Source organism: Hyperolius riggenbachi, chromosome 10 (genome assembly GCF_040937935.1).
Source record: "Hyperolius riggenbachi isolate aHypRig1 chromosome 10, aHypRig1.pri, whole genome shotgun sequence".
Taxonomy (NCBI): Eukaryota; Metazoa; Chordata; class Amphibia; order Anura; family Hyperoliidae; genus Hyperolius; species Hyperolius riggenbachi.
The window spans coordinates 172,930,126-172,945,489 of NC_090655.1; the positions used below are offsets into that span (position 1 = coordinate 172,930,126).

General features: G+C 49.1%; 1 protein-coding gene across 3 annotated transcripts in view; it reads right to left on the reverse strand.

The window, feature by feature from the left end:
• The window catches only part of SLC43A3 (solute carrier family 43 member 3), a 1,442,737-nt gene that overhangs the window by 1,047,340 nt on the left and 380,033 nt on the right, over window positions 1-15,364 (reverse strand). For all 3 annotated transcript variants that reach the window (XM_068255264.1, XM_068255263.1, XM_068255265.1), the window contains exon 4: window positions 3,491-3,537. In XM_068255264.1, coding sequence (XP_068111365.1) covers window positions 3,491-3,537 — 47 coding nt within the window. The remainder of the gene's footprint in view (window positions 1-3,490; window positions 3,538-15,364) is intronic.

The following is a 15,364-nucleotide window of genomic DNA, read 5'->3' on the forward strand; positions in this document are numbered from 1 at the left end:
CTATGCATTCTTGATAGCAAAACAAGGAAGAACAGCACTCAGGCTATTTCTCCCCAATTATGCTGGCATAAGTGGAAAATGCCTGCTGCCAATTTTGAAATGTTCGGGGTATTAATCGATACCTTCTGCGCTCCTCCTCCTCTTTCTTACTCTCATCGGGTTTAACCCGATCCAGATTAAACTTACCTAAAGGAAGCAGCGAGAAGATCTCTATGTACTATATGTCTTTCCATATTCTCTCATTCACCTCTTGCTTGACATGCAATCCTAATGGACCCGAAAAAAAAAAGGTACAACTTGCCTTTTGCAGCGTCAGACAAGCGAACTGAATCAGCGTCCTTGTCCCGTGCCGGGGTCTGACCTGAGACTGAAGGCCCGGCTATGTCCATGTTCGTTGCCAGGCTACCATTACCCCCTACCGAAGGATTGGTTGGCACCACTGCAGGGGCCAAGTTAGGCACTACAGGACCCATCCATGCTTGTACTGGCGTACCATTGTGCGCCACCGTATGCCCTGGAGTAGAACCCTGCAACACATCCCTTATGCCCACTAACAGCGAATTGATAAGAGACAATGCCGGCGATGTGTTATCGGCCAGCGAACTGGGGGCTGCTGTCTGCACTGAAGCTGCCAGCCCGCCCGCTCCACTCACCCCCATCATATTAACCTGATCCCCCTCCTAGCCTCACTCTCGCCCGACACAGAAAATAATGCATGATTAGTATTGGGTAGCATCTCACCTGGCTGCACCGGACGGTCACCCCGATCAGCCGACACCCTTGGCCTCGCCGGGTTCACTTGATGACTGTCGCCAGACCTTCCGGAAGCGGCATCCGCAAGGGAGGCGGATCCACTGCTGTCCCTGCGTCCGGGACTCCTGTTGTCCCGCCTCATGTCTGCTGCTGGTTCGCACGCCATCCGCTGGCTGCCCTCTGCTCGACCCTCTGTGCCCTGCACCCTCGCTGGCCCTGGGCGCGTCGCTGTGGCGAGGTGGTGATGTGGATGGGGGCCTGCCAGGGCTGGCAGCCGTACTTCCATCACCATCATCAGAGCTGCTGGACCTGTCTCTGTGACGTCTCGCTGGCGCTGCTGCAGCCGGGCCCTTTTTGCTCGCCCCCTTCTTAGGCTTCTGCTGGGCCCTGGCCTGACTGGAGGTGGATGCACCAGGGTCAGTGCGCTGATCCTTGCATCCTGCTGCGCTCCCATTGCTCTGTCTGTGGCCACTTCGCCTAGATGAAGCTGCCGCGTTCTGCCGCTCTCCCTGCGCCTGTGGTTGCTGCCCCCTCTTAGGCCTCTGCGCTCGTGGGGCCTCTGCTGACTCGGTCCCACCAAGCTGTTTTGTGCCAGCTCCCTTTTTCTTTGCCGCACTGCCCTTCTTAGGTAGGGGAGCAGGGGATGCCTGCATGGGGCTGCCGCTCCTTCTCCTACCCCTGGGTGAGGCGCTGGGACTCAGCCGCTCCGGCGGCCTGGATATGCGCGCACTCACCCTGCCAGATTGCGTGCCGCTGCCGCCCGCCGCCATTGCCTCGACCTGCTGGGCCACCAACTGTGGTCCCCGCGCTGCCGCCTCGCTCCTGACTAGAACGAGCAGGTGATCCACGTCCTCCATCTCGCCTGCCGGGGAAGCCTTCGAGAAGCCAGGGAGAAGAAGCAGCCACGCACTTTCCTTCTTCCTTGCACGCTACCTAGCTCCTCCCTTTCCTCTCACTACCCACACTCAGCTTCCTTCCCCCGCAGCTCCGCCTGACTCTCGTATTCCAGCCCCCTCCCTCCTGAAAACTTAACCCCTGCACTGCTGGACAGGAGGCTAGCCCTATCATGGGGGGCCCTCCGGAGTCCGCTTCACTCCCTAATCCAGACCCTGCTGAAGAGCTCCTCTTGGTGCCTGCAACACATCTAAAGGGATGACAGTATGCACAGGTCTAAAAACTTCTGAGTCGCATACACAGCTCCCTCCCTGCCTGCTGCCCTGCTAAAAGGCTGTTCTTATAGAGCCACTACAGCAGAGAGGAGCCGGAGCCTGAGATTGTATGTGAAGTGTGGGTTCACACATAAAGCGATTGCTGCTAGTCTGATCTGGGTCAGCTGACAGATCCGGTGAGAGGCTTGTATTTACTGCATGAAAGCACATTGGGTGCAAAGCGGTTGTTTGCTTGGGTGCACTGGTGAGGTGGAGGAGGAAGACCTGTGTATACTTAAGCCCCATCTACACGATACGATTCTTTATACGATTCGATTACGATTCTATTTACGATCTGATTAAATCCGACATGTCCGATCGGGATTCGATTCGATTCAATTCCATTTGCCATTGTTTTGCAATAGCAAATCGAATTGAATCGAATCGAATCCCGATCGGACATGTTGGATTTAATCAGATCGTAAATAGAATCGTAATCGAATCGTATAAAGAATCGTATCGTGTAGATTGGGCTTTAAAGCTATTGCTGTGCATTTTCTTTCCTCTATGTATGAGCTGTGAAGACTATGCTGAAGAGAGAGGACTGTGGGCTTAGCCAAAAACACATATGCTGATCTAGTTGGGTCGGCCACAGAATTTGGTGAGCGTGTACGGTTTTGTATATTGGTTGGAAGAAGTTTTAGACCTGCTTGGGGAATTTGACAACAAGGAAGTTCATGGGACTGATTTGTGTGAATAGTTTTGTGGACTTGACCTTATAAGCATGTACTGTGAAGCGCCACATTGTTATACTGTATATGTAGTTTTGTTGGGAGAGTCACAAAAGCTCCTTGGTGTTGGGCGACCCAGTAATAGGCCTGTATATCCATTCAGTGATAATGTGTGGCTGGAGCGCACAACTTTTTGATAGCTTTTATTCATGTTAATCTATGGTGATGCGTGGATTTAAAAATTTAGCGATGGGACCGCACAGCGTGCATGCGCGGAAGTGTATTTAAACAATAAACTTCGGCATACCCGAAGCAGCAAGTGACGACAATCGCGTGTCACTTCCTGTTTAGCCTGTGGCCAGACAGGGAACACTGCGTATTAGCGCGGTGTTCCCTGAATGCCTGTTTTTGACAGTGTGATGCAGGGCATCGGACACGACGCACCGCTAATGCTGATTTATGGTCTGAAACCAGCCTCAGTCAACATTGCAGGGACAAGGCTGTTCAAATGTATCGCTAGCCTGTAGGCTAGCTTTGTGTTCTGTTGCTATATGGGGGCAGAGGGCCGACGGAGCAGTGCGAATATGACATCACACAGATGTGAAATAATAGGGCAGAACAATACTCTCAGCTGTTGCTAAGCCAAAGCAATCCGCCAGGCTAATTGCTGGCCAAGGAGGTTTGCACTGCTGTAAACATGCTGGATTCTCGGCAGAGGTGGTTATCGGTTGCTTCAGCTGACTTTTATCTAACGTGTACACAGCATACAGAGGTCAGTAAATTTCTGGCACAGTAAATGAGCATGATTGCTTGGAAGCAACCTAATCATAGACAGACGAGATCATCACACAGACTTACCTGCTGAAGAAAAAGCAATAAGAAGGGTAGCTGCTGTATAAAATAATCTGTGGGGGAAAAACAGGAAACAAAGAGAAAAAAGAATAGTTGTTATACATTCAAAATAAGATTTGTGTAACTTTTTATATATACTGCGACAGAGGTGACAGCTGTATAGCTACAGATAACACGAAACAAAATTTGTATCTAAGACTGATGCTGTTTGAATACTGTGGTATATATTCAGAAACTATAGAAAGCAGTATCAGGGCACTACTCATAAATAGAGATGGGCCGAACCTCCGATTTTAGGTTCGCGAACCGGGTTCGCGAACTTCCGCGGAAGGTTCGGTTCGCGTTAAAGTTCGCGAACCGCAATAGACTTCAATGGGTATGCGAACTTTGAAAAAAATAAATAATTATGCTGGCCACAAAAGTGATGGAAAAGATGTTTCAAGGGGTCTAACACCTGGAGGGGGGCATGGCGGAGTGGGATACACGCCAAAAGTCCCCAGGAAAAATCTGGATTTGACGCAAAGCAGCGTTTTAAGGGCAGAAATCATATTGAATGCTAAATGACAGGCCTAAAGTGCTTTAAAACATCTTGCATGTGTATACATCAATCAGGTAGTGTAATTAAGGTACTGCTTCACACTGACACACCAAACTGTTCACTGAACAGAACAGGTATGCAGTGGCGGGTCCACTGAACAGAACAGGTATGCAGTGGTGGGTTCACAGAACAGGTATGCAGTGGTGGGTTCACAGAACAGGTATGCAGTGGCAGGATCACTGAACAGGTATGCAGTGGTGGGTGGGTTCACAGAACAGGTATGCAGTGGTGGGTTCACAGAACAGGTATGCAGTGGCAGGATCACTGAACAGGTATGCAGTGGTGGGTGGGTTCACAGAACAGGTATGCAGTGGCAGGATCACTGAACAGGTATGCAGTGGTGGGTGGGTTCACAGAACAGGTATGCAGTGGTGGGTTCACAGAACAGGTATGCAGTGGCAGGATCACTGAACAGGTATGCAGTGGTGGGTGGGTTCACTGAACAGGTATGCAGTGGTGGGTGGGTTCACAGAACAGGTATGCAGTGGCAGGATCACTGAACAGGTATGCAGTGGTGGGTGGGTTCACTGAACAGGTATGCAGTGGTGGGTGGGTTCACAGAACAGGTATGCAGTGGCAGGATCACTGAACAGGTATGCAGTGGTGGGTGGGTTCACAGAACAGGTATGCAGTGGCAGGATCACTGAACAGGTATGCAGTGGTGGGTGGGTTCACAGAACAGGTATGCAGTGGCAGGATCACTGAACAGGTATGCAGTGGTGGGTGGGTTCACAGAACAGGTATGCAGTGGCAGGATCACTGAACAGGTATGCAGTGGTGGGTGGGTTCACAGAACAGGTATGCAGTGGCAGGATCACTGAACAGGTATGCAGTGGTGGGTGGGTTCACAGAACAGGTATGCAGTGGCAGGATCATTGAACAGGTATGCAGTGGTGGGTGGGTTCACAGAACAGGTATGCAGTGGCAGGATCACTGAACAGGTATGCAGTGGTGGGTGGGTTCACAGAACAGGTATGCAGTGGCAGGATCACTGAACAGGTATGCAGCCAGGAAAAGCTAAGCCTAACTAATCTTTCCTTATGAGAGACAGACAGCAGCTCGCCCTACTCTCTCTAATGCAGGCACACGAGTGGCCGTAATGGCCGCCGCTGCCTGCCTTATATAAGGGGGGTGGGGCTCCAGGGGCTAGTGTAGCCTAATTGGCTACACTGGGCCTGCTGACTGTGACGTAGAGGGTCAAAGTTGACCCTCATAGTGCATTGTGGGGCGAACCGAACTTCCGGAAACGTTCGCCTGCGGGAGGCGAACGCGAACCACCGAAGTTCGCCGGGAACCGTTCGCCGGCGAACCGTTCGGCCCATCTCTACTCATAAATAGTTACATAGGGCTTGATTCACAAAGCGGTGCTAACCCAGTTAGCACGCCTGAAAACTTTTAGGCATGCTAACGTTTGCACTAGCTGAGTTAGCACCGCTTTGTGCTGCTGCTCGCACAAAGCGGTGTCACGCAAAGTCGCATAGGGTTTAATGGCGCTGCGTGCGCAAAGTATATATTTATCATGCCTAAACTGAGTTTAGGCGTGATAATGGGCTTTTCACCAGCGTGCTAACTGTTAGCACTGCTTTGTAAATCTAGCCCCTAGGGTCTAATGCAGAAAAGGCTGATAAACAGGCCATTAGAGATGTCTAGAACGCAAATTTGCCGCAAATGTTTGCAAACCGGTGAGCTGTGTAAACCACCATAGCCGTCAATGGGCAGGCAAATCCTAAAACTTATAAGGACTGTTTCTGGACACAAAAGTGATGGAAAAGTTGTATCAAGGGGCCTAACACCTGGACTGTGGCATGCCGGATAGTGATCCATAGCAAAAGTCCTACAAAAAATTACGTAGTTTATGCAGAGAAGTGTTTTAATCTCTAAAGGGCAAAAATCACATTACATTCCTAAATCCTATCTAATAAAACCTAAGTGTCTCTGCGTCCCATGTCCCTGTGTGTGTGTTTTTTTCGCTCTGCACATGTGCAGGGATGCAGAGACACTGACACGCAGCTTGCAGGGGAGGATGGGGCCAGAAGAAGCGGGTGTGTGCTCGCACGTGGTGATGGGCAGCAGGACGTGGCGTGTGTGTGTGGCTGTAGTGAGAGGAAGGGAAAGACATTTGGAGCTAGGGAAAGCGTTAGGCTGTTGTTAGCTTGCTCCTTTCTGAATTGTGTTGCTGAAAGCACCCAACAAAAGCTCTTCAGCTAATAGTCTTCTTATGTGCTTTTTTTGTGTTTGTGTGTGACACAGACACTGCATAGATACAGCCCTGCCTGTCGCATCTTGGCCTAGTTGCTGTACTGTGCCAGGCACAGCTCACTGTATTACCATTGCATATCTTTCCACTGTATTTGTGATTTAACTTACTAAAGCATAGCTGTCTTTGTAGGTGACAGTGCATAGGTAGAGCCAACAGACAGTTGCCCGGCCAGCTGGGATTTGTAATTCCACTACTGGCAGCACACTCTATTATACCAGTGCATACCTTTCCTCTGTACCTGTGTGACAGCACATTGTATTACACCAGTGCATACCTTTCCACTGTATCTGTGATTGAACGTACTATACCACAGCTCCCTTTGTGGGTGACACTGCATACAGCCCACAGAGAGACAGGGACAGTTAGCTAGGCTGTTCTTTATTGCTGCAACCACCCCCCAAACAAAAAACCTTTTGAGGGCTCATTGTGACTATTGGTGTCAGCAAATACCAGATGTCTGGTTATTAGGTGATCTGCAGTATCACCAATAATCCAGACACTATACCTGAGTATTTGGTGATCTGCAGAATCACCAATAATGCATGTATAGCAAACAACTGATGTGATAGCTAATAGCAAGGTATAGTGCTTGGTGCAACAGTAAGTACTGAAAGGTTTAGCTATACCTCACCAGAGAAGCTGGTGGGTACTAACAGTACAGAGCCCCTCACCAGAGACAAGGGCCCCCTGGTGAGAGTAGAGTGGTCGGACTAATTTCCGACCGATTTTTGACCGTGGGCCAAATCTCCTTAAAAGATCCCTGCAAATCTTCTAGAGCAGGGAAAGGAGAAGACACCACTGGCAATGGAGAGAATTTGGGAGATCTCCCCGTTACCACCTGAAAAGGAGAAATGCCCGAAGAGGTACTTTTCAGGTTGTTATGCGCAAATTCTGCGAATGGCAAGAATTTCGCCCATTCCAACTGGGCATCAGCCACATAGCATCTAAGGAACTGTTCTAATGACTGATTAACCCTTTCAGTTTGCCCATTGGTTTGTGGGTGGTAGCCGGATGAAAATGACAGGTTCATCCCAAGATGATGACAAAAGGCTCTCCAGAATTTGGACACGAACTGGACTCCCCTATCTGACACCACATTTTTTGGTATCCCATGTAAACAGAAAATGTGTTGAATGAAGAGATCCACCAGTTCCTGGGCAGAGGGGAGTCCATCCAGGGGAATAAAATAAGCCATTTTGCTGAACCTGTCGACTACCACCCAGATAACCATTTTACCCTCGGACCTGGGGAGTTCGCCCACAAAGTCCATGGATAAATGGGTCCATGGTTCCTCAGGCACTGGCAATGACTGGAGGGTGCCCACAGGAGCCTGTCTGGATGGCTTGTTCCTGGCACATACTGAACAATCTCTGACAAACTCCCTACAATCCAGGACCAGAGATGGCCATCACACACATCTAGACAGCAGATCCTGCGTTCTGGCAACCCCAGGATGCCCTGCATTTTTATGTGCATGGAACAAGTGTAACATTTGCAGACGAAAGTGAAGTGGCACAAATAGAACCCCATCAGGTTTCCCCTCAGGAACGTCCTGTTGATGGGGACCCAAAGCAAGTGACCAATCCTCCCATGTCTCGGTGGCTGCCACGACAACTTTCTCGGGCAGTATGTTCTTGGGAGTTGGTGGCTGTACTGTCTCAGGCTCAAAACATCTAGACAGGGCACCTGCCTTGACATTTTTATTCCCTGGTTTATAAGTAATGATAAATCTAAATCTCGAAAAGAATAAAGACCAGCGAGCCTGTTGAGGGCTAAGCCTCTTAGCCCCCTCAATATATTCCAAATTTTTGTGGTCAGTATAGACTGTAATCATATGTTCCGCCCCCTTGAGCCAATGACGCCATTCCTCAAATGCGAGTTTAATGGCTAACAGTTCTCGGTTACCGATATCATAATTTCTCTCGGCGGGAGAGTATTTACGAGAGAAAAATGCACACGGATGCAATCTGCCCTGGAGACCAGAGTGTTGAGAAAGTACAGCCCCAACCCCAATTTCCGATGCATCCACCTCCACTATAAAGGGACAAGTGACAAGTGATTAATGGCGGAGCAAAACAAATTCTTTAAAGATGAAAAAGCAGAATGTGCTTCAGCTGACCAGTTATAAGTGTCTGCCCCTTTTTTGGTGAGATCAGTGAGGGGTGACACCACAGAAGAAAATCCCTTGATAAATTTTCTATAGTAGTTGGCAAAGCCAAGAAATCTCTGGAGTGCCTTCAGCCCCATGGGCTGTGGCCACTCCAATACGGCAGCTACCTTTTTGGGGTCAATGGAGAGTCCGGAGGTTAAAATGATATACCCCAAAAAGGAACTTCAGACACTTCAAAAAGACATTTCTCAAGTTTTGCATATAAAGAATTCTGTCTCAATTTTTTCAGGACAAACTTCACATGCTCCCTGTGTTTCGCTAGATTAGGTGAGAAAATCAGTATATCGTCCAGGTACACCAGGACGAACCGCCCCAGGACCTCTCTGAAAATCTCATTGACCAATTCCTGGAAGACGGCAGGAGCGTTACACAACCCGAAGGGCATAACAAGGTACTCGTAGTGCCCGTCGGGTGTGTTAAACGCCGTCTTACATTGGTCACCCTCCCTTATGCCTACCAGGTTGTATGCCCCTCTTAGATCAAGTTTAGAGAAGATACATGCATCAGTAACCTGGGAGAACAAATCGTCAATTAAAGGGAGTGGGTAATGATTTTTTATGGTAATTTTATTCAATTCCCGATAATCTATGCAGGGGTGAAGCCCACCGTCCTTTTTCTGAACAAAAAAGAATCCTGCTCCGGCTGGAGACTTAGAAGGACAAATAAAACCTTTGGCTAGTGTCAGTAACAGCAAAATTACCTCTGCAGCGGAGAGCCACTCTCGCGTCTGACGTCACGGCGAATTCCGCCGCTGCCTCCTCGGCATCACTTCCCACCAGGTCAGGTCAGTCCATCAAAGCAGGGCAGCACTCGTACGCACCAGGAGACAGGACCTTTATGCTTTGAGGAGGCGGGTCAGCTGACCTGCTGGTCAGATGACAGGGCTGGGCTGAATTTTGGCACTGATTGGCTGGAATCTGCTGGGCAGAACTTGTGAATGCTCTGTCTGTATTTAAGGCCTAAACTGTCAGTGCATCATTGTCTGCTGTTGCTGAAACTTTGCGGTTAAGCTCTCAGACCTTAGATAGTTTCGGTGTGCTTTGATCCGGGAGGAAACCGGGGATTTCACACAAGATAGAAATTGTTTGATAGCTATAATTATAGTTGATATTATTGTCTTTATGCGTATGAACCTTGCCTGGACTCTCGACTATCCTTTGCCTCACAATTCTGTACTCTGCCTATCTGTCTTGTTGCCGACCCCGGCCCGACCTCGACTCTGCTCTTGCCTTCTGATTCTGTACTTCCGCATGTCTGATTGCTGCCGACCTTAGCTATTCTCTGACTACGTTCTATTTGCCGATTTTTTACTGCTGCCTGACCGACCAGTTACCGACCCTGCCTGTACGACCTCTCCTGTTTTGGTGATAGTCCCACAGCCAGGGGCTATCACTTGGGAGTGCTCCTGAGCTACTGTGCACCTAAACACGTGTGATCACTCTGATTAAAGTACTGACATTTCTGTTACTATTTCTGCATTATTGGTGATTCTGCAGATCACCACATAATCAGATATAGTTTCTGTATTATTGGTGATACTGCAGATCACCAAATAATCAGAACTCTGTCACTAGCTGACACTAACCGTTACAGCTAGATTTTCTTTAATGTAGTCCTGCATAACGAGTTTTTCAGGAGCGGAAAGGTTATACACATGACCTCTAGGCTAGGGGGCATACAACCGGGCCTTAACTCAATGGGGCAGTCAAAACTTCTGTGCGGGGGAAGTTTGTCCGCCGACTTGGGACAAAATACATCAGCGAATTCTGCATATTGTAAAGGCAACCCTTCCACTGGAACCTTGGTGGCGCAAACAGCAACTTTCTCCATACAATGATGATGGCAAAAGGAGGACCAGCTTAATAACTGGCCGGAGCTCCAATCTATCTGAGGGAAATGCTTTTGCAGCCAAGGCATCCCAAGGATTATAGTGGAAGTGGCCATTTTAAGCACAAAAAACTGTATTTGTTCCCTATGCAATACCCCCGCATGACATAATAAACTCCGAGTTTGAGACAGGGGCTGACTTCCCTGAAGTGGAGAGTCGTCCACTGCTGTGACAAAAATCTGTCTGTCTAAAGGGAGAAGGGGAATCCCCAACATCACCACAAAATCATATTCAATAAAATTGGCTGCTGAACCCGAGTCTATAAATGCCTGGGTAGACCGAACTTGATCTTCCCAGGTAATAGAGCAAGGGAGTAGTAAACGGTTATCGATTAGAGGTAACACTGGCACGCCTAGGGTAGTACCTAATAAGGCAAACTGTCCCCGTCTAGCCGACACTGCCCACCGTCTAAATTTTGCAGCATAAGTCTCAGCAGTGTTATGTCCCTGTAATGAGCAGAGGGGCAGCTGTGGCGAACAGCACCGCCGCCGCAGCTGCCTCCGTGCCTCTGCCTGTCCTCCCGGCGTCTAGGACGTTGAGGACGGAACGTTATTTGTACCAAAGGGTCACCGTCTCGCGCGGGCGCGCACACAGACGGGACCTTTATGCTGGGAGGAGGCCCGTCAGCTGACCTGCTGGTCGGCTGACGTCAGAGGAGTCTCACAGCGCCCAGGATTGGCTGACTTCAGGGGGCGTGCCAGTGAGGTCTCCTCTGCTTCTTAAGCTTTCGGGCTTCATTCAGTAACTGTCTGCTGTCGTGAATACTTTAGTGTTAGCGCTCAGACCTTAGACTAGATCCCAGGTATTGAAACCAAGGACTTCACACCTAGACTAGGATATTGCTTATTGTTTGATTATCTGTGTATGATTCTGGCTAAACTCTAAACTCTGTTGGTAACCCCTGCTCCTCAGGTGTTCACTAACCTGCAGTACAGTCTTGGTCACCTGCTCCTCAGGTGATCATTAGTTGCAGTACTGTTGGTAACTCCTGCTCCTCAGGTGATCATTAGCCTGCAGTACAGTCTTAATCACCTGCTCCTCCGGTGATCGCTAGTTACAGTATCGTTTGTATCACCTGCTTCTCAGGTATCCTCTAGGCAGCAGTACCGTCTTAATTACTTGCTCCTCAGGTGATCACTAGGCTGCAGTACAGTCTGAATCACCCGCTCCTTGGGAGATTCTATCTCTTCAGTATCAGTATCTCCAGCTCTGCTGGGGCTTGTACGCTATTATACAGTCAGTGTACTGATAGTACCTCACCAGCCCCTCTGGTGAGGTCTCGCCAGATTATTTAGTTACAGTCTGTGTATTAGTAGTACCTTACCAGCCCCTCCGGTAAGGTCTTGCAAAACTAATAAAGTTACGGTTGCACCAAGCACTACTCTCTAGCACCCTTTTAGCTATACTGGTATTATTGGTGATTCTGCAGATCACTACATAATCAGGTATAGTGTCTGCATTATTGGTGATTCTGCAGATCACCATATAATAAGACATCTGAGTTGCTACACCCAACCGTTACAGTCCCTGCCTGAGGCCTTTAAAGAGAGTCTGAAGCGAGAATAAATCTCGCTTCAGAGCTAATAGTTAGCAGGGGCATGTGTGCCCCTGCTAAACTGCCGCTATCGCGCCGCTAAACCCCCCAAAATCTCCTCCGTGCAGCCGGGGATCCCTTCCTGATTAAGGCAGGGCTAACCGCCGCAGCCCTGCCTCTCGCGCGTCTGTCAGCACGTATCTCCGCCTCTCCCCCGCCCCTCTCAGACTTCCTTCACTGCGAGGGGCGGAGGAGAGGTGGCAATGCCCCGCTGATAGACGCGCTGAGAGGCAGGGCTGCAGCCGTTAGCCCTGCCTCTAGGAGCAGCAAAATCTACGACCAACTTGGTCGTTGATTTTGTGGGGGGGGGGGGGTTGGGGGTGAAGGGACCCCCGTTTAGCCGCGGGATAGTGGCGTTTTAGCAGGGGCACACGTGCCCCTGCTAACTATGAGCTCTGAAGCGAGAATTATTCTCGCTTCAGTGTCTCTTTAAGTTTCCTCTCAGCAGTGACTGCGATATCTGGATCGTCGTATATAATAGCTATTGATTTAAAAAAATCCTGAACTGATGCCAATGCCTCATGACCACTAGGAAGACTGTAAGCCCATGTCTGTGATTCCCCTGATAATAGGGTTTTAATGAAGGTCACTCTCTGACTCTTAGGCCTCGTTCACATCATTTAGCGCAGATGGCTGTGCGATTGGAACGCAACGCGTCCGATCGCACGCCATCTGCGCTCCTATGCGCTGCGCTGCAGATCCCATTCATTACAATGAATGGGATCTGTGCTGCGATTTCCAAAAATGCGTGCAGCACGCGATAGCGCAATCGCGCTGCCACGCAGCGCATATGATGGGAACGGTAGAAGGGCTGTCTATGCCCTTCTACCGTTCTTGCGTGTCGCACACTATACGCGCTGCCAAAATGCGGACGGCAGCGCGTAAACGAGGCCTTAGGCCTTGTTTCCATCTGTCCGCTTCTATCCGCTTTTTATCAGCACATCAATGTTACAGATTGATACATGTTGCTGAAAAGCGGATAGAAGCGGACAGAAGCGCACAGATGGAAACAAGGCCTTAGTCCTCGATGAAATAGGTCTCATCTCAAAATAAGAAAGACAGCGATTTCTGAAATTCTGAAAATCAGATTTGTGCCCTGAAAACTTTTCAGGGAGAGGCATTCATGGCTCTATAACTGGAGGGGACTGCACTGGTGCGGTTGCAGACTGGAGGGCCCGAACAACCTCAGACAGCTGGGTGATTTGTGTCTGTAGAGTATTGACCATTACGGTTAAATTGTTCACCGCTGTGGTCAAGGCCTCAACCTGGCTACGCAGTGCGTCCATAGACATTATGGTCTGCTGTTCTGTAACGATTGGTGTCAGCAAATAGCAGATGTCTGGTTATTAGGTGATCTGCAGTATCACCAATAATCCAGACACTATACCTGATTATGTGGTGATCTGCAGAATCACCAATAATGCAAGTATAGCAAACAACTGATGTGATAGCTAATAGCAAGGTATAGTGCTTGGTGCAACAGTAAGTACTGAAAGGTTTAGCTATACCTCACCAGAGGAGCTGGTGGGTACTAACAGTACAGAGCCCCTCACCAAAAGACAAGGGCCCTCTGGTGAGAGTAGAGTGGTCGGACTAATCGAGTTGGCAACAGACAGACAGATACAGTACAAAATCAGAAGGCAAAGGCAAGAAGGTTTAACAGGCAGAGTCGGCAGCAAGATCAGATGGGCAGAAGTACAGAATCACTGAGCGGAAGAGTAGTCAGAACGAGCCAGAGTCATACACAGATAATATAATACAGTCTTTCAGTGCTACACGTTAAGCTATCAAAAGGTCTGAGCGCTAACACGAAGTATTCGCAACAGCAGACAAGTTGCGAGTGAACCAGCTAGGCTTATGAAGCAGAGGAGACCCCTCTGGCACGCCTACCCCTCACAACCAATGAGGAGCGGCGAGCGGCACCTTTGACATCAGTCGACCGGCCGGTCAGCTGATGCGCCTCCTCCCCGCATAAAGGTCCTGTCTGTGCGCGCGCGCACGCGACAATGCGACCCTATGTGCGGCTGCGCTGACAGACCCGTCCTCGGCGTGCTAGACGCCCGAGGCACGGGTAGATTGCTAGGCAGGGAGATGGAGGCTGCTGTGGTGGTAGCGCTGTTCATCAACGTTTATTACACTCATATTCTATTCTTTGTGTGTGTGTGTGTGTGTGTGTGTGTGTGTGTGTGTGTGTGTGTGTGTGTGTGTGTGTGTGTGTGTGTGTGTATGTGTGTGAGACAGACACTGCATACATGGCAGGCCACAGTCATTGCTGGGCCTTGCAGTTCTACTATCGTCTTCTATCTATTACAAGCCAGCACACTGTCTATCATCATAAGCTGTGCTTAGCTTCCAACTGTATCTGTTATTGATATCTGTGTGGCTAACACACTGCATACAGGGCACAGTTAGTTGCTGGCCCTTGTAGTTCTACTATACTCTTATAACTATTGCAAGCAAGCCAGCACAATGTGTATAATAAGCAGTGCTTAGCTTACAGCTGTATTTGTGATTGAAAGTACTATAGGATATTTCTCTGTGTGTGTTAAAGTACACAGCCCAGTGATACACACACACACACACACACACACACACACACACACACACTCTCACACTCTCACACTCTCACACTCTCACACTCTCACACTCTCACTCTCTCACTCTCTCACTCTCTCACTCACTCACTCACTCACTCTCTCTCTGATCTTGCCTTCCAGGGATTTGTAGGCTGTCAAAAGCAAGCTCACATACATTGGTCAGGAATCAAACCCAGGTCCACTGCTTTGAAGGCAGCTATGCTATAGCATTGTGATATACCCAAGAGAAAAATGAGCTTGCTTATTTGCCTAATTTGCTATATGAAAGCAGTGGGACACATGGTGAAACTGCTTACAAGATTCAATTCAAGACTTCAGAATCAGAAAGATCACGTGCCCCCCTGGATGATGCTGGTGTAACACACACAGCAAAGGACAGCCATTTGAAGTCTGGAAGATTCCAGGGCAAGGGTGGGAAGGATGAAAAGCTAGGTGGCCATGCAACCCTTCCTGCTAGCCATTTAGCAGCACTTGTGTGCATGGTGTCTGTGGCACAATTGGCTAGTGCGTTTGGCTGTTAACTGAAAGGTTGGTGGTTCATGCCCACCCAGGGATTGCCTTCCCTTTTGTGTTCAACAGTTGTCTGAAGAGAACCCCAGATAGCCATTTAGCAGCAACTACATACACACAGTCCTTGTGGCACAATTGGTTAGTGCATTTGGCTGTTAACTGAAAGGTTGGTGGTTCACGTAATGGATTCACCGCGTATGTGTTTTCTTGAGTGAGTATCTATAATTTGCGGTATATAGTTTCTTTGCTGTTGCTGGCGCAAA